Source organism: Dendrobates tinctorius, unplaced genomic scaffold (assembly GCF_039654945.1).
Source record: "Dendrobates tinctorius isolate UK_male_01 unplaced genomic scaffold, ASM3965494v1 ptg000059l, whole genome shotgun sequence".
NCBI lineage: Eukaryota > Metazoa > Chordata > Amphibia > Anura > Dendrobatidae > Dendrobates > Dendrobates tinctorius.
This window is the reverse complement of record NW_027361727.1, coordinates 17,827,988-17,855,209: the sequence shown is the minus strand read 5'-3', so window position 1 is coordinate 17,855,209 and position 27,222 is coordinate 17,827,988. Positions and strand designations below refer to the sequence as shown.

The 27,222-nt window shown below is 42.7% G+C and overlaps 2 protein-coding genes across 3 annotated transcripts in view; one reads left to right on the top strand and one right to left on the bottom strand.

The window, feature by feature from the left end:
- PC (pyruvate carboxylase) overlaps positions 1-27,222 on the top strand; it is a 342,511-nt gene that overhangs the window by 277,743 nt on the left and 37,546 nt on the right. The gene's annotated exons all lie outside the window — the stretch shown is intronic.
- LRFN4 (leucine rich repeat and fibronectin type III domain containing 4) lies at positions 566-24,809 on the bottom strand. Its single transcript, XM_073578488.1, has 3 exons — positions 23,603-24,809; positions 15,149-16,544; positions 566-2,111 (listed from the first exon to the last, which is right to left on the bottom strand). Exons 2-3 carry the CDS (start codon positions 16,528-16,530, stop codon positions 1,328-1,330), a joined length of 2,166 nt encoding a protein of 721 aa, XP_073434589.1. The 5' UTR covers positions 16,531-16,544; positions 23,603-24,809; the 3' UTR covers positions 566-1,327.

Genomic DNA, 27,222 nt, shown 5'->3' with positions numbered 1-27,222 from the left:
CATTACTGTTAAAGAGTAACTAAATATATTTTTTCATTATTTTGTTGACCATGGAGAGTTATGAATCTTTGAAAATCACTTTATCTGGGAATTTGTCTTCATTACTTCATCAATTAAAAAAATTACATGTAAGTTGCTTCCAAACCCCGGCTTCTCCCTGCCTTCAGCTGCATTGATATCAGAACGTACTCACTTGGGAGTACAGATGATGGCAGTGAAAAGATCAGCTCCAGCACCTGAGCCTCACTAATCTGAAAAAACTCTCATATGTTGTTTTTCTACAGAATGGGCTTTGGAAAAAAAATGAGAGAAAAACAAAAGCACGATAAGCTCAAAGAATAAAAAGAATGTAGATTCTCTAACTCACCGGCCACGGTTCAAGACACTCGCACAATTTTTTCCTTTTTGATTTTTTATTTTTATTGGCAAATGATAAAAAAAAAAAATCCAATGAGTAAAGATATTTGTATCTGAACTTGAACTTTTAAAGTGCCGCAGTCATTTTTAACTCACCGTGTTAGGATATTTTTTGCGTTTATGAAAACGTAAACTTGCCTGTAAATCAGGAGAAAAGCAGAAGATTTAATGGCAAAAATTTAGGAACAAGGTTCCACTTTAGGATCCGTTGCAATGCATTATGCCAAGCATGGGTGTACACACGGAGATCCGTTGCCCGATGACTTGAGTAAGAACTAGTTTGGTTCTGTCCTAGCCACTTGTTGAGCAACACAACAGAAATAAATGTTTACATCTTATTATGGTAAATTATATATTCCATGGCTTTGTGGACCCATCTGGTCAATATTCACCAAGATCTGTACGTCGAGAAGAGGACGATAACTTTCTGGATGTGCCCGTACTGGAGAAAGTCTTTGTTTCTCGGAGACACATTGAACTTGTGACCGGTTGGTTTCTTTGATGGCATTGAACCTTGCTATCCCTTTTGTAGACTATTCACTTTTGCGTGTATTCCGCGAGTGCGCTTTTGAGCTTTGGCAGATTGCTTGCCTTATATATCCAACGAAACAATGACCAGGGGCCACCACATCCACAGAAGACTCCACGATTTCCAACCATAAACAAAGTATTCCCTTTAGGGTCTGCAAAAATTTTAGTTTTCCATCATGTGGTAGATCTCGGCAATCTATCCAGTTTGCAGTCTAGTTGGATGTTTAGTGCTTTTTTTTTTTTTTTGCCGATAAGGAAAGATGGTTGTTCATGGCTCATTATCGATGTGTCTTATGGTGCTTTTCCACCAGTATGAGTCTTTGTGCTTCCTCTAATCGAAGAGGTGGTTGGTGTAACTGTTGGGTAATAGCGATGTCCACTACACAACACTTTCCTCTAGCTCATCTGAGCCAGTGAACAACATTGGTTTACCCTTGGGTAACTCCGTCCCGCATTGTGATAGCATGCCATGCACAGATTGGCTCCTCTGTGTCCAAATAACACTCAGTCGCTTGGCGTAGCTGTAACAAGTGGTGGTTGCCATTTCCCCCATGTCCACAGAACAGCTTCTTTTTGTTTTTGGGAAACCAAAACCTATGCCTTCTTCAGGACTTGATCCGCAATGTGGTCCTTCATGATCTGACGCCTTCGTCGTTTTATCCTCAGCTTTTTCCGATCCCTCTCTGTGCCTCGCCTTTCTACGTTGAGGTTTAACTCCATGGACAATCCTTCCAGAATCCTCTTTATAGGTCACCTGGGAACAACTAGCTTTGGCAGAGTCGTTGATTCTGCTCTGTAGAAGCATGCCGTTGGGCGTTAACTGGTTTCCGTTGGTTTGGGAGTAAACGTTAGTTACTTTTGGAATGTCTGAATGGGCAGTACTGCATACCTTGTATTTTACCATCATGACCACCGTGAAGACCAACAACGTCACAACAATGACTCCTCCGATGATGATGGTTAAAGTGCCTCCCAGAAAATGAGCATGCAGTGACCGACAGTCGGGGTACGCCTCTCCTGTAGAAAACTGGACGCAGCCCAAGGATTTGGTCGCAGCCAGTGAGGTTGCAACATCGTCAAAAATGGCCAAAATGCAAAGGTCATAATCTACTCCTGAAACGAGGTGCTTCAAGGTAAAGTGCTTGGTTGTGGATGGCAGAATCCTGAAAGGGAAAAAGAAAATACTTAATTTTTTTTTATTTTTGCTAAGAGTTTTACACTTCGAAAAATTAGAATTTCACTAACTCTTTGAATATCTGAAATGTTGGAAAAGTTTTTAGTTTGTTCAAAACTTAATACAGTGAAAGAAAAATACTAAAATTTGAGGTTCCTCAGTGGTTGATACCTTTTGAATGGGTAACTGAAAAGATGGTAACAAATAGCAAGCTTTCCAGACTACCCAGGTCTCTTCAGTCTCGAAAACTTGCTATTTGATACCGTCTTTTCAGTTACCCATTAAAAGCTATCAACTACTGAGGACTCTCAAATTTTAATATTTTTCTATCTACTAGCTAACACTCTACAAATATATATATTTTTTCCTGTAAAAAAAAAAAAAAAAAAAAAATGTTCCTGTTAAAAAATCTTAAAGGAGGTTCTCTTGGCATCTAGTATTGATGACTTATCGCAATCAGATCCGTGGGGGTCCGACACCCAGCACAACTATTGATCTGCTTTTATTAGCTCCGGCATCCAGATGTGACCATCCCTGTTCAGTGTGTAGATACGGCTGTCAAAGACGTTGTTGGGGGGTGCCTGCTGTCTTATCTGGACAACCCTCCCCTTCAAGAATTCTAGTCTTCCTGACCATAATGTCCATCCTGAAAACATGATCTGTTGGTGGCTCTTGAGGACCGGAGTTGGGGAACACTGATCTAAATGAACTTACAATAAATATCCTTACAAAAAAGCTAAAGGGGGGTTGTCCACTACTGGACAACCCCCGACACATCATCACCGGTCTGCTGTAGCCAATCAGGGGCTCCTGCATAACTTTTTTTTTTTAGTGTGGACTTCCGCTCTGACGGATGAGCAGCGGCCGCTGATTGGCTGCAGCTAAATCTTGACAATGTCACGTGACCGACCGGGAATGGCAACGCCGATGTTTCATGGAACCGGAGATGAGTATCTACTGTTTTTGTTTTCAATGAGGCCCTGAAGTCATTAAGCAGGGGTTGTCCAGTAGTGGAAAAAACCCTTTAAAGAATTTAAAAAAACAAACTTAGATTTACGCTGGAGTTCAGAGAGAACACTAGGAATAAAAGGGGAAAGGAATCAAAGAGGCGGCTCCCTCTTTCTATACGGAGGAGCTTGTTGGTCAAGTCAAGCATGGGTGGGGAGTATCCAGCTATGGGTCCACCCCCTGGACTATTCCCCCTGTTCTCCTTTTACATTTTTAAATTATATTTTCTCTGAAACCCTACTCATCAGGCAACATGAATTTCCCGACAGGTTTCCTGTGGTTTATTCCATCATGGATGTTTTATGTCTGATTAGCAGTGGTGGGTGAAGGCCAGAGATGGAAACATTAGCATATGAGAAGGTTCTATGCGGTTGGACATCAATCAGTCAGACATTTATGGTGCATCTTTCGCTAATGCAAGACCGCCTCATTCTTTACCTTCTATTGACTATAGTGAGAGCATCTGTATGTGCAAACCTCTTCCTTCTGTCAAAGGAGGACTAGCACATCCATTCTCCATATTGAACTATTCTCCGCTGCTCATCTGCTTCATAACAAGAATGAATGGTCAGATTGTGGGCAGATAGAAGATGGGGTAGAATCATAGAATCGTAGAGTTGGAAGGGACCTCCTGGGCCATCTGGTCCAACCCCCTGCTCAAAGCAGGATTCGCTAAATCATCCCAGTCAGATGTCTGTCCAGCCTCTGTTTGAGGCTGATTCAAAACATTCAAGGTACCACACCAAACCTTGGACAAGAGTGGCATGGTCTCGGAAAAGAATACACCCTTTTTCAATCAGAACCACCAGCTCACTGAATGATTCTCAGTTAAAGTATTGTTCCCACAATCACATTTTTATTCTCCTCACAAAGAACAGTATTTACATACTTGTTTGAAACGTTCTGTTGGGCTTGCTCTTTATTCTTTCAACTACTATGCAGAGCAGAGCTGAGCCGTATTTGTTCTCTGCTGTCGAGAGATTTTTTTTAATGCAAAACTGCAAATGTCGCTTATGGCAAAGGATTATCTTTTGCCACATGCATCAACAAATCACTGATCTGTTTACAGCTGGCATCAAACACAACATTGAGCTCTGTGCTGCATTGTTCTTACAAGCTCTGCTAACAATTATGTAAAAATACACATGTAGCTATACTGCTGAAGATGACAGAAGATCAAATCAACCTGTACCGGAGCATAGAATGTATTCTAAATATACGCTCTGCCAGAAATGAAGACAGATCAAAACTATGCTGGCAAGAAGCCAACAGAGAGTCACTGCACTACGACCGAACCAGGAGCACTGGAATTACAGCTGGATGGCTCCAATGTCTACTGGAGCCCGGAGAGGCGTCCTCTGCATGATGATATTTCCAAAAGGGGCAGATGTAAAAATGCATAATAACTATCCATTGTTATAAGGCCACATTGTGATTTTTCGGAAAAGCCCTAAGACTTATTCTGTAGCCAGCAACATGCATGAAAACAAAATATCCTGTAAAAGCCAAATGATGCACATTTTATAATAAAACTCAATTGAAATTTTTTTTTTTTATAGCCCCAAGTATATGCATTTAAATTAAAAAATAAAAAAAAACACCTCAGATTGCACGTTGTGGGTAATCTCCGGTGCGAACCAGATGGGCGCGGACTCGCTCAGTGCAAGTGTAGTGAGCGAGGCTGGACACAGTCTAGTCGGAATGTGACCGGGAGTGTGCAGATTGCATGCTCGCTATTACGTGACCGCCAGCTCCCGACACTGGTGAATCCTCACAGCATGCAGGGTGCGCGATGGGAGGATTCACAAGTCTGCAGTCGCTTAATAATTGGAGTCTTGTAGCTTAAAACTAAGATAATTTTGTAGCCCATATCCGACAGCATATGTTTAGAATAAAGTAGTTGTTGCCCAAGTACAGGACTAGGCAATTACGTTAGCCCATGAAGACCAATCCACTACAGGGAGGAGTATCATCATGTATCTAAGTGATGAGCGAACGTGATCAGATAAGGTGTTTTCTGAGCATGCTCAGGTGCTAACCAAGTGTCTTCGACGTGCTCAAAAATTTAGTTTGAGTCCCCACGGCCGCATGTCTCACGACTGTTAGACAGCTGCAACAGATGCGGGGATTCCCTAACAAACAGGCAATCCCTGCATCTGTTGTGGCTCTTGAACAGTTGTGAGACATGCGGCCGCGGCGACTCTAACATATTATTCGAGCACGCCGAATACACTCTTTTAGCACCCGAGCATGCTCAGAAAACACTTAATCAGAGCCAGAGGCGTAGCTAGGGCTTCAGCTCAGGTGGGGCGAAAAATCTGAGTGAGACCCTAACCAGTAACCCTGATTACAACTCAGGTGGTGAACCCAGTGGCAGTATCTCTGGGTGGGCCCCCTCAGAACAAGGGACCCAGGGCGACCGCACCCTCTGCCCCCCTGGTAGCGACGCTACTGACGTTCGCTCATCACTAGTGTCTAAGTGTTACCAAAATTCCCCCTCTCAATGTCGCCCTTACCTTATTTTTATGCCTATAGTTAGTTAGTCCCATTAACACCCGAAAATATTTCACAGTATTACTCCTTCATTGTTCCATTATTGCATCGGGTTCATTTCATCACCTTGACTTAAGACCATTGATCATGCTGTAAAGCAAGTCTTCGGAGATTTAAGTGCGCCGTTATTGCTCTTTGCAAATGACAGATATTAGTTTGCAGCATTGTTGGGCCGGGTGTATCGTTTTCCTTTCAATCTATACTAATCACCGCGTTTCATCTCCGCGCACAGAAGTCTGTTGGGTCTCGTCATTTGGTAATCTTTAGGGAAAGCGGCTGTTACCGGCAGAATTCTATTCCATCTCTCCCACGAGCCGGTAGAATATGGCTCCATTATCCCCCTCGAGACTGTAGCTCTGACATTAGATCTGCGAGACTCTGTGCGATACGTGCCCTGAAGTGAACTGGCCGTGTTCGGTAATCCGGATCAACTATCCCCCCAAAAAAATAAAAAGTGTGGCTGATGCAATAAAAATCGAACCCAATATTGGAGGAAGGACTCGTCGGATGGAATGCGGAGATGTAGCTCTGTCTGCCGTTTGCCTCTCGTCTAATGGGATCCATTAGGAATGCATACAGGGGCTGATTAATATTCATATCTCCCTGTAAAAAGTTGGGGGTTTGTGTGTTCAGGGAGAAAGCCTACGATGACTAACCATTAATTATAGCTCACCTCCAGCATGTAGAGTCAGGAATGGAAAGATCTGAGACCCCCCGCAATATTCTGTATCCACAGAGCCCAAAAATGTTTGTGATTAGACAAGATATCGTTCCTCTCTTATCCTTGATCATAGTTTTTTAAGCATTATATTGTCCGGCGTGAGTAAACATAACTTTTACTTAAGAGTAACCCACATTTCCTTTTATTTCATAAATCAATAGTACACATGAAAAGAAGCCACTTTGTAATATATCTTATCGGCGAAATCTGCTTCTTTCGCCTCCTGCACTGCTCTTTTACTCTCAATGACAGAATTTTGCCATTACTGAGACAGGAGATGACAGTTGGTGCTTTTAATATCCTATGGAGGACGGAGACACAGTACTACTCGGACTACTTCTTCTTATACCCCTCGTGTGGCCCCCTTAAAATAATAAAGCCTATACTCCTGTGCTGGCGCCGTTCCCCTGGGGCTGTCGTGCCGCTCTTGTGACACATGACACCAGTGCCCAATCAGCGCTGGCGTCACTGTCCCCGCCTCCTGTCGAACTGGGCAGGAAGAGGAAGTGAGACTTCCTCTTCATGTTTGAATTGTCCGAAGGCGGAGACAGTGACGCTGGTGCTGATTGGGCGCCTGGCGTCATGTGTGCAACAACGGCCCCGGGGAGAGCAAGTGCCAGCACCGGCGTCGTGTCTCAACAACCGCACGGGAACCTCAGGGAGAGCGAGTCCTGGCACTGTGGCAATGGCACCGACACAGGAGATGAATGCAAGTTTTATTATTTTATGGAGGCCAAACATTTTGAACAAGAACAGGTTGTCCCTCTTGGTAACCCTTTTACAGCATAATGTTTTGTTTTAATGTTTCTTTTCATAAATCCACAGTACACATAAAAATAAGCAACTTTGTAATGCATCTTAGTTCAGAATTTTGCTTCTTTTACCTCTTTGACTGATATTTCACTCTCAATAAAATCTGTATTCAATGAAAACAGATTTTTCCCATCACTGAGATTGGAAATGACAGTTAGTGCTTTTAAAATTCTATGAAGAGGGGAGGAGCTAGAGGCGGAGACACTCATTCTACGGAAATGACTGTTATAGTTCTCCATAGAACCTTAGGAGATGACAGCTGGTGCTCCTATCTCCATAATGGGAAAATCTGTGAGACTGATTTTTTTTTTTTTTCTTTTTTTTTTTTTCCTTTTGAACTGCGAATATTCAGAATAAAAGATCAGTCCAGTTGGAGGAAAAGCAGATTTTTCCAATAAGATATATTACATTTTTTTTAAATTAATTTCACACGTTCTATTGATTTCTGAAAATAACAAATATAAATCTCTATTACTCTTCAAAGAAGTCTCAGCTATTTTTTTTCTGTAATTTCTCCTAATTATGTATGAAGTGTATTAAAATACTTGGCAGTCGGCTACAGATTCCACTGCTGATCTAGCCCACATGACCTGAAATCAGATCAGCTGGGCCACACCGGGGGGTTACTGTGGACTATGCAGATCTATGGTGACGCGTTTTGGGTCTCAAGGACTTGCGTTGGAAAAGCCGCACTGCTCCACATAGGTGAGCTGACAAAGCTGAAGAGCGTTTACATGGGCCAGAAGAGGACCACACTTGAGGAGGACCACACTTGAGGAGGACCACACTTGAGGAGGACCACACTTGAGGAGGACCACACTTGAGGAGGACCACACTTGAGGAGGACCACACTTGAAGAGGACCACAGAGACAATGGAAACCGGGAGAGGCAGCAGATGGTAATTGTTTTAATATACTTACCCTACATTGTATACATAATTAGGAGAGATTAAGGGGATTCCAACATATTCCATCTCCCCGAAGACACTCGGTGAGCGCACGAGCATGCTCCGATAAGGGCTTGTTCACTCATCACTACTTATATACAGAGAATTCCAAATATTAGCAATAGTGATGCCTGTTAGTTTGTCATGTAACTGTGTAGGTATAAACACTCTGTGCGCCCTCTTCACCAGTCACTATCATTTCAAAAATCTCTTTGTATAAATCAGTAGTTCTAGCCAATATAAGAAACCTTTTTTCCAATAAATCTTATCTTTTCTTTGCTTCTTTTTCCACTTATAAGCCACTTCTCCCTCCCCCTACTTCCTAAAAGCACCATTTACTCAGATGTATTTTGTATGTAAACCCTCTCCTCATGTACAGCAACATGGAATCAATGTCGCTTTAAGAATAAGTGCTGGATTCACAGCTGCACAGCTCCATACTGTATAACATTCTAAATAATACAGTTCTGGAATCACAGCCACACGGCTCAGTACTGTATAACATCCTAAATTATACAATACTGGATTCACATGCACCACAAGAGAAGACTAAAGCATAAAGTGCCAAAATAAAATGCAATTTATTTAAACAGGATTAAAATACATATGCATTAAGCGTGTCCAAGGTAACTGCATTTCAAGCAGGGAAGACCATCACAGATAATACAATCCAGCGGCAAAAGTGCTAGTATTACGCAGTATGCTCAAAGCCTAGAGTAGCTAGTGTAAGGTGAAGGGACACCATACACACTCTCCAGCCATGTAAATGCCATCAGTAATTGCCTCATTAATAGCCATATTTACAAGGAACGATATATCCCTTCACTGCACAATAGCTACTCTAGGCTTTAAGCATATTGCATTATATTAGCACGTTTGGCGCTGGATTGTATTATCTGTGATGGTCTTCCCTGCTTGTAATGCAGTTATTTTGGACAATCTTAATGCATATGTGTCACGATATGTGACTGGCCCTGCGTGGCGCGACCTGACAACCGGTCGGTCATCAAAAAACAAGACAATCAAGGGGACACCGGGGACAAAATTACAACGGTGGGCCCTGCTATAGGGAATGGGGAAAGGGACACCTCCTGCACTCTGCTGCAGCTGAGTCCTGGACTAACCAAACGTCCCTATACAGGGTCTCTCAACCTGTCGCTGAGCTGGATACCTTGTCCCTCACTTACCCTGCACCTATTCCTCACTAGGGAATTGGCAAGTGTGGACACTGGTACCACCGCAGCACTAATAAAACAGCAAGGAAAGATAACAGACAAGGTAAGACAAACAACACTTAGCTTTCTGCTGCAATGCACCGAACAGCAGAGGTAGGCACCAGATCACAGCATTCAGCCAGCTCCTGACTCCCTCCAAAGAGGAAAATTATCACCAACAGTTAGCTGCAGCACTTGGTGACCTTTTAAAGGAAGGGGCAGTGGTCACCACCTGCACAGCAAACAGACCAGCCATGCAATTACACCAGTGGCCACCGGGGGGAAAAACTGTTCTTAACCCCCGATGGCCTTAAAGGAGAAAAGGTTTAATATGAGAATGCAGATCTGACACAGATCCAAAAATGGATCGTGACAATATGTATTTTAATCCTGTTTAAATAAATTGCATTTTATTTTGGCACTTTATACTGAAGTGTTCTCTTGTGGTGCATATAGTTCATTCAGTTTTCTGTGCCTTTGACATTTTAAGTATGGGTTTAATTGTAAAAATACTGGATTCACAGCCACACAGCTCAGTACTCTAACATTTTAAATACAGTTCTGGATTCACAGCCACAGAGCTCAGTACTATATAATATCCTCCATCTCCTATACTGTTTCTGCTCCTGAAATGTGTTACAAAGAAGATGGGTAATCCCGTGTGTGTGTGTGTGTGTGTGTGTGCTGTGTATGGGGGACATCATAGCAGCTATTCTTCACCCAACAATTAGGGCCTGCAGATGGGAAAATTGTTGAAAAAATGTAGGCTGCAAGTCATGTAGATATGGATGCTTTCATACATACTAGCTCACCAACACATGCAGGAGTTTCTGCATGTTTTATATGTTAACCATTCTGTAGGTACAGCCACAAATATAGCTGACACATTTTTAAAGAAGCCTTAATCTTAGTGACCCCTAATAAGTCTCCCTTAGTCTTTAGACAAAACCATGCCATGTTGAGATGGTACTTCTTAACAGGGCAAAATGTGGGGACGACTTCATAAGAAGGGGGATAGCGAAACGAGGTCCATAAGTAATATTACACCCCACGAGGGCCTACAAGTGACAGGACCCGATCCCTGGAGAATTGGCCTATTGGGCCAGGACTCTTTGTTACCACAGGTCAATGGAAGTGATAAGATCTTTTTGTTTGATGGGCTCACTATTGATACTTTTGACATTGTAACTACATTGTATTGTTTACCCGTCACTAGAAGAGACGACGGTTCACTGACCGGAAAAAAGGAACAGGTACCACCGGTGCTAATATTTGGTAACTCTTGTATTTTCATGTTTGTTTGGTTACTAGTGGCAGTATTTGTTCTAACAATATAAAGTAAAAGTTATGTTATTTTCGGACATATTTGAGCTTACTTTAAGACTGTGATTGAAGGTTATTCCAATGGTCCAAACATTTCCCGAGGCGTTCTGAAATTCATTGTTAAGGTGACACTTGAGCTTCATTATAGAGAAACATATCTGTTCCAAAAATTTTTTTTTTTTTGTTTTTGTTTGGACTATTCTATGCTAGGTTTATGGAATCTCTATTCTACCAGAACAAATGGCACTGATTGCTGCTTTATTTTTGCCTGGTAAAATGATGGACCCATTAATGACAGCCTCTATTTACTGTCAAGTCAAGGTGTCCGTTTGCTGATGGAGTCCGTCACGTATCTGATCCGTCCCTGCTATGGTTTCCTCTATTCTATATCTAATACGGAACAGAAGAACCAAAATTGGAACTGGGGCGTAAATCCAGCCATATACCCCCTGACAAAGCAAGATCAATCATGCGAAACACTCGTCGGGGAACATGTTCTATGGCAACTGTGCAGAGAGCATCTCCTAATAGATGGGGGGCAGGTTTGCCACATACTTATAAATGGATTACATGTATTACTTTTCTATATAGGTCATGGAGATATTGACTACTGTGTCTACTACTTGAAATTTTACGCTTGTATCCATTGTACCCATCTTATAATGTTGTATATACTACCTGGTTGCCTATGTTCAGGTTTTTTTGTCGCCTTACTAAAAAAAATATTTTTGATTAAAATCTCCTATTTAGTTCAGTCTTCATGTTCCGAACGTCTCCATTGTCCCGTAGAAACAGCTGTCCCCCTATAGCCAATCTTCCCCATACAAATGGCACCTATAACTTCTTGCTATAGCCATTTACCTGCAAATTTTTTTTTTTTATAGTTGATCACCAATAATCTTTTTGATTTAAAAATCTAGATTCATTCTACATATGGCAAAAATGCCTTTTGTGTCCGCGGCCAACAGAGGCGGACTATCGCCTTTTCCTTTCCAGTAGAGGGTTTAAGGGGCCATTCTCCCATGTAGACTGTCCTTGATATTATCTCAGCTGTCACTGTAATACACTGGATGGTTGCTTCCTCGCTCTCACGTATGATCATCTCACAATTTAATAGCTGCCGGACCGGTCTATTGTAGAAAGCAGATGGTTCCATCATTTGATATCATTAGAGGGCACGGCTACAATGTTCGGGAATATGGGCCTTCCTTTGTATTTTCCCCGGTTGCACATTTGTCACATTTGAATGGTTTCTGATCTTTTGAATGGATTTTTTTCCCACTGCAAGCATATTTGCCATATTGATTGGCTATGCCTTAAAATGAATGATTTGGTAGTAAACAAGGACATCAGTGCTCATTCCCCAGCATAGTCGTATTAATGTTTTTCACCCGTTTTAATAGTTGGAAAAATTTTCATATTTTGGGGTTGACCCATCCTGGGATCAGATTGCTTTCTGTGAAAATCCTTAATATATAAAAAATTTAAATATGTTTAATCTTTAAAAAGAAAAAATGCTGTGAAGAGCTTCCTATACATTTTTTTTTTTTTTTTTTTAGAAATTTTAGGCCAACATTATTTTGATCGTTTCGCAATCTCTCTCAGGGGGGACTCTTTAGGACTTCGAGTAGTTCGATCTTAAGACCTTTCAACTGTGTTTCTCTTTAGCCATTCGGCGTTGACTGACTTTTGAGCTATAGTCTATAGCTTTAAACATTTTTTTTGTTTGAGGAATTTTAGGCCAAAATTATATTGAACACAAAAAGTGATCGTTTCGCAATCTCTCTCAGGGGGGGTCACGTCAGGACTTTCGAGAAGTCCAATCTTACAACTTTTCAATTGTGTGTCTCTTTAGCCATTCAGCGTTGACAGACTTTTGAGCTATAGATCATTGTCTGACTACAAAAAAACTCTTAACATACACCTTGGAAACAGCTGACTGCACTTCAGTAATGGCAGAATTGTTCGTTCAGGTGACCTCTCATTACTACAACCACCACAGCGTCAAGATAAATCACAGTTTACCCGCACTGAACAATCTGCCTTTGTAAATGGGCTATTAAACCAAGCTGATCAGCCAACAAGTAGCTATTAGTCGCTCGTCTTAATGTCAGCGGAACTCAAAGCCACCCATAAACGTTGGGTAGGTGCCATACGATCAACTGCCGACAATCATCTCCTCCATACAGAGGTGTGCTCGATCTGTTGAGCGTTCTTGCATTCTCTATTGACGCTCCTCTACCTGACTCCTCTGTGGCAGCTTATCTCCCAGAGAACAAAAAGATCGGCCATGACCTCTTTGCGGTCATCTTAAGCTTAAAGTTCACGATCCACCTTGTGGTTCAGGAAAGTACTGGGGTCTTCAAACTGGTTGCATCCTTCTACATTTATCAATAACTATTTTTTTCCCTTTGATCTTCTAGTATTGACAGTGGTGTAATGTCCTTATGTCTTTTATAGATACTGTTGGTGATTATTTCACTTTCATGGTAGGACTCCGATGTTTCTGTGCACCATTTAAAAGACCAACGTCAAATTGTGAACAACTGGTTGAACTAGTTGCTAAAAATGTTAACTAATATTGCGGGGGGGCAGTCTCTTTCTCACATGGATGATAGAGTATTTTATATCCTAAAATATACGCAAAAATTAGTCTCACGAGGCAATCATATATGAGATCTCATTGGCCTCAGATATCCCGTAAATGCCTGATAGATGCAAGTCCCACCTCTGTGATCCTGTCCTAGGTTGAGAATGGGGTCCCCTTACTCTGGACAGGGCCCAACCACCAGAAAGTGGAGAGGTGGAGGCACAAATACTCTTGGTCGCATTTGGAACTCCCATAGCAATGAATGGAGAGAGGCCGTCACTGGTGGTCAGATCCTGGCTAGAACAGGGGAATGGTAGGTGGTGGAACTGGCATCTCAGACATTTATTGTATACCCAATGTATATGCCGTTTCTTGCTGGACAATCCCTCCCATGGGAACCAGTTTTTTGATTCATGCTGCCTGAACCAATGGGCGCCATGAACGTTGTACTCTGAAATGCCGAGACTGTGCGTATCAGCAGACAAGTCCAAGAAGGGTCCCCAAAAGCTTCGCTCTATGAGAAGTCCTCTTTAAAGCCTTTTTTTCCTACGAGTTAACAATAAAACATAGGATAATGTAGGACTTTCCAACGACAATTAGAATTTGTCTCCAATATTGTATATACAACCACCAAAAATATAACCCAACGACAACAGCAGGATACGTGCTTCTGAGATTTGCCTTCAACCTGCAGAAAGGGACCTAAATAAAACTATCCCACTCTTTGAAATAATTTTTAATCGTTGACGTGTAATTAAGAAAAGAACATGTTTAGCTGCATCGATTGAAGTTAAGAGAATTTGTCGCCTGGTTTATGCTTCCCGATCTGATAGGAGCGGCTCGCTACTCTTGTGTTTGCCCTATACTGTTCATAGAGAAAAAGCTGCCAATGAATATCTGGGATTTGGGAACACACACTGATAACGGAGAGGGCTCCTGCCCTGTTTTATGACAACTATAGTAGGAAATTCGATAAGTAATACACAGATGGGAATGGTGGTCTTCATATTGTCCTCAGATTGGGCCCAGCATAAACCTGGTGTCAGTCTCTTTAAGCCCTCTATGTATTGTAGGGGGTTAAATCAAGATTTTGCAAAATAAAAGGCATCTGGAAATTTTGCAGAGAAATGTGGCAGAAAAACGTGTGTGCAGTCTGAATCCTGTGCCCATATTGGCCTTCTACCATCCAGTCCTCCTGGAACACTAAGGCTATAGTCGCAACACATTATTAGTCACATATCAGTGGTTGCGGTCTAAAGCCCTGAAAAATTGGATTCGGGCATGTCCAACGATGGGGCCATTGTTTGACTTCATTTTATGCGGCCGACCACATTTTTTACCCCGCCTCGGAAAGGCACAGACAGTGCAAAAAAAAATAAGGTCTCATTTTTCAAGGACTTCACCTGGATGCCCTAACGTGTGTGGCTGAAATGTGATAGGCTCTCGGCATTACAGGTACATGTTAGAAAGAAGCAGGGATCGGATGAAAGGATGGAGTTTAGTACAGGATCAGACTGCACAGTATTTATTTGTAGTCTGTTACCATGGAGACACACAGGTTGCAGAAACCCGATATACACCGACTAATAAAAGCTACTGTATTTGCAAAATTGTTCCTGTTAAAACACTAAAAAGGAGTTTCCAGGATGAGTCCTACTCATATTAAGTCTGTCTTTAATTTTACTGCACTATACCCCGTTAGAGAGTTCACAACCAGTTTTAGGATCTCTGCTCTGCAGTTAACGGTGCAGTCTTGCAAGGTGGGGCGTTCCTAATTTTTTACCCTAATTTACAAAAGGTTCTAGCTTACAGCACAGAACATAGACACACATATTATGAGATGTTTGAGTTTCTTACCTGTAAACCAGCGTCTCATCAGCCGTGCAGTTATATTGGACCTGGAACATCCACACTACATAGGCCGACCGGTTCATGTACCATCTTATCAGTGCCGAAGAGGAAGTGACGTCGGTGACCACGACAGCGGTGTCCGGTACTTTCCTTTCTTCTGTAGCATTGGTAGATGTCTTTGATGAAGTGGTGATATCAGAAGACCCAGGATCCTGTCTCAATACGCTAACTGTTCCATTGTTGCGATGTGGCAAGGGGATCATTTTTAGGTCGACTTGGGCTGTCGATTCCCCAGCAGCATTGATTGCTATACAAGTATATGCTCCATCGTCCCTGATAGTTGTAACTAGTATATCTAAGGTTCCGTTTCGATAGGAAGCTGTCCTAGATGAGTTTGTCATTATTTTATCATCTGGTGACACCCAATGGATAACAGGCTCTGGGTCACCAATTGCTCGGCACTTCAGTGTTGCCCTTTGGCCTTCTAACACCCAAAGCTGATGCGTGTGACGAGTAATTAGCGGAGGCTCACAGGTGAACTCCTCCTCCGGTATTGACCAAAAATAACGTCCTGCAAGCTGTGGAGGAGACGCGCATGTTTCCATGTCGTCCTCTCGTACTAATCGGCGTAACCATAAGAGTTCACAGTTGCAATGGAATGGATTGCCTCCAAAATTTAGCACAATTGTTGACGTATAAGGGGTAGGGCTAACCACTCCAGTTTGGGAACGGACAAAAAGTGGATCTGGAGGTAGTGTATACAGCCGGTTAGATGTCATATCCAGTCTGGAAAGTTTGTATAGTTCCGAGAACGTGCCTTCCATTACAAAGTCTATAAGATTGTGGTCAAGATTGAGCGTATGTAAACTAACCATATTTTGCATCGCCTCCCATGGAACGTTAATCAGATTATTATAAGACAAATCCAAGTCCTCCAAAGTTAAAAGAAAATCGTCAAAAGTAGCCACTGGGATTGTGACAAGCTGGTTATTATTGATGATGAGATGTTGGAGATTGAGCATTCCTCTTAAAGCTTCCTCGTGAATGGCAGTAAGACGGTTTCCATCTAAATGTAAAGACCTCAAGCTCTCTAGATCACCAAAGGCATAAGGTTGAATATTATCAATTGTGTTTCTTGACAAGGTGAGGTCCACCAAACCGGTCATGTTAAGGAAGTCTTCTTGATCCACCACCCTAATAAAGTTATCCGCCAGCCGTAGTTCCACAGTCCTGCGATCTATGTTGGGCGGCACGTAGAGTAATCCCTTGTTAGCGCAGAGTGTGCTGAGAGATTCCGAAAGGTTTTGGCAGGTACAATGAAAGGGACAAGAATGGACCATGGTCACAAGGCTTCCTACCAGTAGAACACCCCAGACCAACTTTTCCATGGTAGAAGAAGTTTCTGCAAAACAAAAATGGTATTACTTTGGTTTAAAATTCTAGGTCACTGGTTGCGTGTAGTCCAAAGTGTTACCTGCCCACTTACAGGGTTATGCCACCCAAGTTCTTTACCCCCCTTTGACGTAATCAAGGCAGTTATCTAGCCAATGTCTGGGCCAAACCAATGAGGTGGTAACAAGCAGAGGAGAATCTATAGCAGTGTGTCAGAGCCATTTGGTAAACTTGGGGTTGTCCGGTCCAAATCGATAAGTCTGCAGTCACTCTGTGTGACTGCAGACTTATGATCCCCCCCCCCCCCCCCCCCCCGTGCGAGCTGCGGAGATTCGCCAGCTTTTGAGGGTATTCATGTGTTATACATACTCCTGGCCACTGGGAGCAGCCTCGCTTCCATACACTTGTACATACACTATAGCAATACCTTTAAGAGCCATTCTCAAGTAATCAATTATATAAGGCCTAATTTAGTTAAATCGAAGATTATATTTACTTATTTCTATACTTTAGCATATTTTCAACTGTTTCATAAAATAAGCCATTTTTTTTTAAATGAAATACCGTCTTGGAGCTGCCATTTAAAGGGCGTGTCAATACGATCTATTATATTGCACTTAGTCACTATACTTCTCAATGCACGTTACGTCAAAGAAATTCTGAATGTTTAACCACCTTCTCTTCTGTGCCTGCTACTATTGCTGTCGCTACGTGAGTGTGCCGGAATAATGGCTCTCCTCAGCACGAGCCCACTTGGATAGTATTGAATTTCCATCCTGCATCTTTCTCTTGCGAGATCAATAGCTATTTTCAGGCAGGTCTTTTCTTTCGCTCCTTCTTCAAGCTGATTCCTTCTGTTAGGCTCTGCCCTACAGGAATGAACTTGTTTGGCTTAAGGATGTGGTTGGGAACGGTTGACCCTTAAACATGATTCGTACCGCCGCAAAAATAGCCGTAATCCGTATTTACAGCGAACCTCTCCGCTCTACGTTCTTGTAAGGTTTTGGGTAATTTAAGGCAATTTTTCATCTTCGTTTATCACAACTATAGAACAAAAAAAAAGGGGCCTAGATGCCACCAATCACAGCGCAGCTTTTATTTCTAAAAAAAAAAAAAAACAATGGAAAAATTAAAACCGTATGGTATGTCTCCTTTAAGAATTTGCTTTTTTTTGTACATTGTTACCTCTGTTAATATTAAAATGCATTTCCATGCCTTGACACCTTGGATTTGTCTTTTTTAGGAAAAGTGTTACCTATTAGACGTCCTCCCCCTGTCTAATGCCTCTCACCCAGCCAAATAGTCTCCTACTTCGCTTTGTTTAGGAGCAAGAAAACCGAAATGGCTGAATGCATATTATGGAGATTCTGGTATGACTTTATTTCCCCACAAGTCATGTGGCAAGGCTCTTAAATTCCATATCAAAAGCCTGTTGACACGATTCCCTTTAAGAGCAGCATGATGTAGAGGCAGAGATCCTAATTCCAGCGATGTATCTCTTACTGAGCTGCTTGGTGTAGTTTGGATAGAATCCTTGTTTTCTCTGCTTTAGATCTAGCAGTGCTCAGAATGCTGAGCTGCTTTTAACTCCACCCACATCACTGGCTGCTTCCTGTTTACATTGTCAGCAAGCTGCCAATCAGAATTGGGGGCGGGGTCACACAGATTAGCCTGACTGGCTTGCACATGACACCTAGTCCTGTGGTAATTATCTCCTGCTGATAAAACCCTATTTGAATTAAAACTACAGCACACAGCTTAGTAAGTGACACATCTCTGGAATCCGGATCTCTACCCCTACATCTGCTCCCAGATTAAATGGCCAAAATCGATTGACAGACTCCCTTTAAAAAGGTTGATATTGACTGCTATAAATGCTACTTACAATAGCTGGCACTATACCCCCTGTTCTCTTCCTGTTGGCACAGTTATTAGTCTAGGGCTATCAGCCTTCTGACACGTTTTCACATTAGATCCTGATTTTTCTTGTCTTTTTTTTTTTTTTAACTTCCATTGTGGCTGTCCCTAAGTTTTTCCATGTCTTTCTGTCATTTAGAAGTCTAGTAAATGTGGCTGATAACCTTGTAGGGGCTATGGTTAGAGTTGTTTCTTGGATTCATTAAACCTATGGAACTTTAAGGAATGTAGAAAATTCTTCAAGAACAAATCAAGGAATTTTTTTATTTGTATTTTTGGTATAAACTTTTTAATTTTGGCCCTTTTTGTTCTTTTGTTTTTTTTGCTAAAGATAAAAATTTCCTTCGATACCTTTTTATCTTCATATATAAAAATTCAGATCCTCAAGATGGTGCCTATTGGGTGAAATCTTCCCCTATGTATATCTTTACATATTTTCCGCTAGGAATAAAGTTGCTGCTCTTATGCTTCCCATTGCCTCTCATCTTCGTTGCATCTCTCTTCTTTCCAGTGCTCTAATTTATTCTTCCTCTTCCTCCACTCTCTGTTCTGATGCTTTTTTTTTTCCTCTCTGCTATTCTCGTCTCCGGTTGACAGTTAGCAGTGTGACCCCTTTATCTTAGTATCTGTGCAAAACTCCCTGGCGGGAGTGATATATTTGCCAGGAGCTTAGTGTCGGGGTTAATATCAATCTGTCCCTGGATCTGTCTCTAACCTTCAGCATCTCACGTCGGTGCAGCACATATACACTCTAGGCTGCTGCTGTTCTCTCCTGACTGCATGCATCAGAGGTGTGTCCGACGCCAATTAATATCCATGGGTTCATTACAATGTACCCAGTAATGGAGACCTAACTAATGAATGGGGCTCTCGTTTAGTAAAAAAAAAATGTCCGTTCCAGCCTTTTTTGGTTAAGAAGTTCATGAGCAAAGTGGATACCAGAAAGGAATAGTCCATCTATCAACCCATTCCCTTTTTTTTTTTTTTTTTTTTTTTTTTTTTTTTTTTTTTAGATGTTTGGCGGCACTAGGATTGAGATATTTAACTGTAGACCATCGATAGATCCAAATAAAATGTAAAAATTCAATCTGTGTGATTATTACGTATATGCATAAGATTAATGACAGATGCTACTTATGAGAGCTAGATCTGCTGATCTAAAGAGAAATATTTCACTTGTATGGCTTGATTTGTAGGATGAGTTGGCATAACCTGTGCACAACTTTGCGCACGGGGCCTCCTGTCTTTCCTCCAACAGATGTTGGGTGAAGGGAGTGGACTTCTTTCTTTTGACTGTTGATTTTTTTTTTTTCTTCAGGGAGGTAAGCTGCCTCCAGAAGTATCCATCAGCTGCTTGCTCTCCAGTACCAACACATGCATGCACAGTATAGATGAGCCATCGACACTGGTCCAGCCTCCACGTCAGTATTCCTTGGCCACAGTATGTGAGCCCTGTGAACCTCCATCCTACCTGTCAGTATCCCCGACTCCTCTCCTCCTTTGAGGGCCCGGAGCAACGTCAGTGTTGCAATGCAACACACACAAGATGTTGTACCAAGCCTACTAATCAAAAGATACACCAGGGATGTCGGTGGGTAAGAGGCGCAGACTCCCATCCAGTGGCCACAGGATACGGAAGTGACGGTTGGACCCAGGGCCCCTTGAGTTAATTTTCTCATCTCTAGTCGAGAGGAAGAAGATGACGGCAAAACTAGTGTAAAAATCTAGCAACCAAGTCACACCTAATTTTTACGGCTTGGTAAAGGCCCTGTGTGGCCGAAACGTTACATGTAAGATTATTTTTCTAATGTATATTGTTATTAATAAAATGGCTCTGGAGGAGAGCGTCAGGTTCCTGGACTTCTATATTGTGACAACGCTCTGGAGGGTTGTGCCAAGATTTAATGGACTACAGTGTAATGCATGGGGAGTACACCAATGGCTAAACTACCGTAGTTTGGGCGCCCCATACTTGAAGGTCTGTGGTTACCTTTTTTAGATCTAGTAAAATCACCTTTGCAAAAAAAGAATAGAAGTAACGTAATTATTGGATCTGTGAATTCATGGTTTTAGTGAAACAAGACCACCCTGGGGCTTGCGGAACATGGGGACTGTTGATAGACATGGCCATACAGCTAATACTTCTCCATGCTAGATACAAGGACAAAAACGTCTGATGCAGCATCTACTTTTGGGTGAAGAGCCTTGAGGTTTGATTTCCTATATCTGATACTCTGTAATGAAGGAATTATGTAACCACTGACTTGTCAGAGGATAAAGCCTCTACAACCTCTTGCTGCATGGAATCTTTGATGGGTATGGACCTTGTTATTGTAGAGCGGTGAAGAGTCTTTGTGGTCCTGGATCCATTCTCTAGTTCCTTCCCCCTCCATTCCTACAGACTAGACTTCATCAGCTTCCTTGTTGCTTAGCAAATGGTGGCTAAGCTTCTCCGGTGAAAACACTAGCATCGGTAAAAGATGGACACCACCCTTGACAACTAGTCTGACAAGATCCTCAGTTGAGAAGTGAGGAGAATGAATGGAGGGGTTGAGGAACCTACCAGGCTCAATTTATTTGTCAATCAAAGTGGGTTTTGGTATTGTAACCGTGATGCAACAGAAATGGGCGGTGAATTCCAAAAGTGGTTTTACAGGCCAACGCTAACAAGGGTAGGCATCGGTAATGACTTCCCAGTGCTGGAATAATGAAATATTAATCTGATTCAATTGTCATCATAGCCAGCCCTCCTACCATTATCTTCCTCGCCATAGTCTGATGAGATGCAGCAACTCCTACTGACAGGCTCCGGCAAAGGCTCCGGCAAAAGCTCCGGCTGACAGGCTGCGGCAAAAGCTCCGACTGACAGGCTCCGGCAAAAGCTCCTACTGACAGGCGCCGGCAAAAGCTCCTACTGACAGGCTCCGACTGACAGGCTGTGGCAAAAGCGCCTACTGACAGGCGCCGGCAAAAGCTCCTACTGACAGGCTCCGACTGACAGGCTCCGGCAAAAGCTCCTACTGACAGGCTCCGACTGACAGGCTGTGGCAAAAGCGCCTACTGACAGGCTCTGGCAAAACCGTATGCAGCCACCAGTATAGGACTTGGCAGTCAGGGGAAACTGTGTCCTCACTTATCAGATTTGAAAGGGCCCCAGCAGTGCAAAACCGTCACTTGTTGTATAATTGTATTAGAAACTCCTTCCCTATTAAAATTGTATGATTGCTAATATGTAATGTCATCTTTTCTTAGTACATGCTACCATGAAACACAAGGAATTGGTGTGATTAGGAAGCATGCACGTATTTTATATACACAAATACATTATATATGTATATCCATAAAATTATATATACGGAGATATAATTTTATATATATATATATATATATATACACACATACACACACATGCATGCAAACATATACATTGACTCTCTCATATGCATACACACACATATATACCTATGAACAGACTCATACATACACACATATGCACAGACACATTAGAAATGCGTGCATGAATACATTCATGAACATTCACTCATATATACACACAAAAGTATATATACACATGCATACTCACACATGGATATACATACACACAAATGAAATGTATGCACATGCATACGCGCATGCTCCCACACACCCAAAAATATACACATGCGTACGCGTGCACACCCAAAAATATACACATGCATACACGCACGCACCCACACACAACCAAAAATATGCACATGCATACGCGCATGCTCCCACACACCCAAAAATATACACATGCCTACGCCCAAAAATATACACATGCATACACGCACGCACCCACACACAACCAAAAATATGCACATGCCTACGCGCACGCTCCCACCCCCAAAAACTATGCACATGCATACACACACGCTCCCACCCCCAAAAAATACACATGCTTACGCGCATGCTCCCACCCCCCAAAAATATACACATGCATACACGAACGCACGCTCCCACACACGCAAAAATATGCGCACGCTCCCACCCCCCAAAAATATGCACATGCCTACGCGCACGCTCCCACCCCCCAAAAAAAACACATGCATACGCACACGCTCCCACCACCAAAAAATATGCACGTGCATACGTGCACGCTCCCACACACCCAAAAATATACACATGCGTACACGCACCCACACACAACCAAAGATATATACATACATGCATATGCGCACGCTCCCACACCCCCCAAAAATATGCACATGCATACGTTCCCGCTCCCACATATGCATATGCGCTTGCTCACATACATGCAAAAATATATACAGTATATATATACACACATGTTCATATACACTCATATATATACTGCACTCTGTATTTTCGCAGATTGTCTCAGTCTCATTGGCAGTGACCCCGGACAGCCGTTGTGTTGTGTTTTTGTCTATTGATTTTCTCTTTTCCTCCCCTGGATAGTACTGCTGCAGTGCTGACATGAGTGTCACAGTGCATACTGATGTGAGCACTATCTATAGGTGAGAGGAGACTCCATGTCTGGACGAGCCGCTCTTCACCGCTAGATTTTGCCCCCTTTTTCCCACCAGTACAGGCGGCTGTGATACAGAGCGGTTAGAGCTGGCCGGTGGTGGGTTGCGGGCAGATGTATATCTGGGGGCTGGGTTAATATAATGATTTATTGGTTGACTTGTTATGAGTCACATATGTCAGGGCGTTCTCCACAGATCGGGAGAGTTCCCACCGCTTTCTGCTCCTTAATATCACTACTAATATTTCAGCTTTCTAGCTCCTCTATGTAGTTCCTAAACTTTAGAGACCCCCTTTCCTAACCCCTGGGTCTGCTGTAGGTGGTCTGCAGCAGGTCCCCCCCATCATTTCGATATCTATGTCTCTTCTCGGTCATTTTTCTGATTCTCGTAATTTATCAGTTTCTATGTCAACAGTCTAGTGTCTACCACTCATCCAGCATATATTCTAATGGCCGGAGCAGTGCACACACACACTCATCTTCTATCTTATCTGTTATATGGCCATGTACTCAGGTGGGGGGGGACACGGGATGGAGGTTTCGCCTTGGCGGGTAACACAAGGGATGGAGGTTTCGCCATCACATACACATCACATACATTCATTACATTCCATATTCTTGCCGACTTCCTTCTCGAATACCTGCGTGTTCCTCCTTTCCTCACCGGTCTCCCTCCGTTGTGACTGTTCGTTTGCCCTTCTGGCCTTGTGTGCTTGGCATCTGTGTTTGGTAGGGCATTTCCAGGGGTTGAGGAGTTTTTTTGGGGGAATTTTTTTTTTTTCAGTACTGGAAACCTTTCCTTTTTTCACCGTGTCCTGGTTTCTTCACTGCAGTCCTCTCTCTCTTGGTCCTTCTGACAGATCCCACAGGAGAGATGGGACCTTATGTGCGGGACCAATCCTATGGCACAGCCCCATTATTTCCCAAACGGTTTGGGGTTCGTTTTGACCCCAGTCATGAGCCCTTAGAAGATCCACACAGAAAACTGTTTTATTCTAGAGGCATTTCTATTTTCCGAGTGGCCTAATTCCTCCTCCGGAGCTGTGTTAACCCATCAGAGATTCTTCTTGGCTTGTGTTATAGATTACTCATATAGGCGGTGAGGTTTTATGGTCGACGAGTCACAGAGCGAGCGGGATAGGATCTAAAAGTAGGACCAGCACGTTTCCAAGGTAAATCCTGGGGAAGAAAATCCATCTGCTCACCGAGTCCCAGGGTCCAGAGACGAGGAGGAAGGAAAACAGATGCACTCATTTCATAGATATCGGAATTAAGAGGCAAAAAAATAAAAAGGGATCGGAATCTGTAGGGTTTAATGGCCGGCAAAGCCAGTTGGGACCCAAAAGATCAAGCACAGACATTCGTGAGACACATCATAGCAGCCAGAAATCCAGGAACGCTGCAGCTCTCGTCGTACGGGTTAAAATCCAGACGGGAAAGTGAAAAATACGAAAGGTCGAAATTGAAGTCGTGCAAGATAGAAGCGTCTAAGGATGTCAGACCCATGGTGTCAGATCCTTCTCCTATTTGGGATTTCTTGCCTTTATATATAAAAAGGAAAAAAAAGGAAACCTTCAAATTAAGAATTAAAGGTGATCATATAAGACGACGAAGAGATGGACGACCCTATTCTTCTCGGATCAACCAAATTTTTCCTCCTCGTCATTCCGCTGCTCCGGTGGGTCGCATCTCTTTTCACCCTTTCCAATCCAGGTGGGAAGCGGCAAACAATGCAGAATGGATGTAAAATAGAGGAGCAGAGATGCGAGAGGAGAACTGAGAGAGCGAAAAGCCTGGGGGGTGTGGAGGGCACAGCGAGGAAGGGAGGAGAGAATGGGAAGGAGGAGGAGGGGAAAGAAAGTAGGTTTTTATCCCAGCCGCACTGCTGAGCCTGCACAGCATCTTAAGCTGTGATTGCCTTTAACACTTTAATAGGAATGAAGATGTTCATGGCGTGACAGCTCCTCTTTGTGTATGCTCACCCTGTGGGATGCCTTTTTTTTGAGGACCCTTCTCTTATTCCTTTACAGGGTAGGTTGGATGATGTTGCGACAAAAAAAAAAAAATTAGAGGAGAGATCAAGTATCTGGAATTCTTAAGCTAGCCGACACTTTTTTTTTTTATTTTTAAATTTTTTTTCATTTATAGTTTTTGCATTTGGAGTTAAGTCAGGTCATCCTGCGCCACTTTCGCGGCTGTGAAACTACAACCCCCAGCAGCTGGAGTACTGAAGGTTGCTTAACAGTGTGGATGTCTTGAGAGCACCGATTCTGCTAGCAACTCAGCAGACAAGGCGGTCCATCACCAGACAGGCCCTTCTGGCTTTTGCCAGAATTGCCAGATGGCCAGTCCGGCCCTGGTGATGAGTGAGCTTGCTCGGATAAGATGTTTTCTGAGCATGCTTGAGTGCTAACCGAGTGTCTTCGGCGTGCTCGAATACTATGTTCAAGTCCCCGTGACTGCATTTGCTAGACAGCCGCAACACATGCAGTGATTTCCCGTTTGTTAGGCAATTGCATGCATGTGTTGCGGCTGTTGAACAGCCGCGAGACATGCAGCCGCGGGGACTGGAACATATTTTTCGAGCACGCCGAAGACACTCTAATAGCACTCGAGCATGCTCTGATAGCACCTCATCAGAGCACGTTTGCTCATCACTAATTACAATCTGTCTGCAGAAGAAAAGGACATCTGAAAAGGCAAATTGTCCGTCCGTAAAAAAAAAAAAAAAAAATGGAGACGTATCCTCCTTTGATGCCCAGTATAAGTCAATGGCTCCATGAACCACATGGATGTCATGGGTCCGAATATTATTCTTTAATGGGGAGGAGAAGCTAAGGGTTTTTTTTTTTGTTTTGTTTTTTTCCCCAAGCCAGAAAAATAGAAGCAGTAAGAATTGTAAAAATTGCCAAAAAAAAACACAAGCAAAATTCATGGATCCAGGAGACTGAAAAATACAAAAACTCTTCATTTTTCATGACGTGTGAAACCGGATGAATGAATATTTTCCATCAACATATTTGTTATTAGAAATGAGTGGCGCTGCTCATCACCTCCTACCTGGTCGGTCTTCCGTTCCTTCTGCTACAAGTTCCCTCCCCTTTGTCAATCACTGATTTTCGGGTGAGAATCGCTTGCTCTTCAAATAAAATAGTTCTTACACAGGTGCAGCAGTTATTGAAGGGTTATTCTCATCTCTGCCATTTGCCTTATTAGAGAAACAATGATGGTCCCTGCGCAACACTGATTTTGTAGCTCCCATACAATTACCGCTCCACTGTTCCCATAATCCCAACCACCTCTGGCTACCGCCGGTACTCCATCTCCGCTGTAAATGGCTCATATCAGACTAATCCTTTTAAAGAGGAGCTGTCACCAGGTCAAGTGTCCAGTTGTTGATCTTTTTATTCCCACTCCTTCCCTGAGAATTCCTTTTATACTTTTCTTTTTTTATTTCTGCCATACGTCTCCAGAGATATGGGGAAGTTTTCATTTATTTAGTGCTTGTTTTTTTTTGGTCGTTGCTCAAAGGGTAATCACGCCGAGCATCCTAAGAGAATTTGTACAGACTAATCGAAGTGGCGGCTCCCCAGTGGATTTGTTTTTTTTTTTTTTATGGTCTTTCCAAGAAGGCGTGGCTCACAGGCTCCTCTGGGGCGTGTCTCTAGACTGATTTGTATTATTACTCTATAAGCCACGCCCCCTTTGTAAATATTAGCACTAAATAAAAAGGCCTTTATCTTGGGAAAAAAAACCCACAACTACTAAAACAAGTTACTTAGGGAGGCAGCAGGGTAGAAAAAATGGCCACTTTTGACCTGTTGATGGCAAACAACCAGTTCATCTCAAATTTATAAAGAGCATAAAAATCTGCACTCAAAAAAATAAAAAAAGGCCCATATCTCTGGACTCCTGAATACTCAAAGGAGCAGCGGGTATAAAATAAAAGCAAACACTGACCACTTTTGACTTCTTTAAACCGTTCCATGTCCCAGCTGCTGCAGAACATCATACACCATTAGCATGATACATAGATTATTTTAATGAGCATATTTCATGTTAATAGTGGACAGGAATTTTCTCCTTACAAAAAAACAAGTGTTTTGCAGAAGCGGATGTGCGAGGCATAATGGACCCCCCCTACAACAAATGTGAATACGGATGATAGTGATCACCTTGGCGTTGCCCCGCACCGGCATAAAGCACAATTGCTGCCTATTTTGGAGATGGCGTACACCGCTCGCCGCCCGGTAAACCCAAT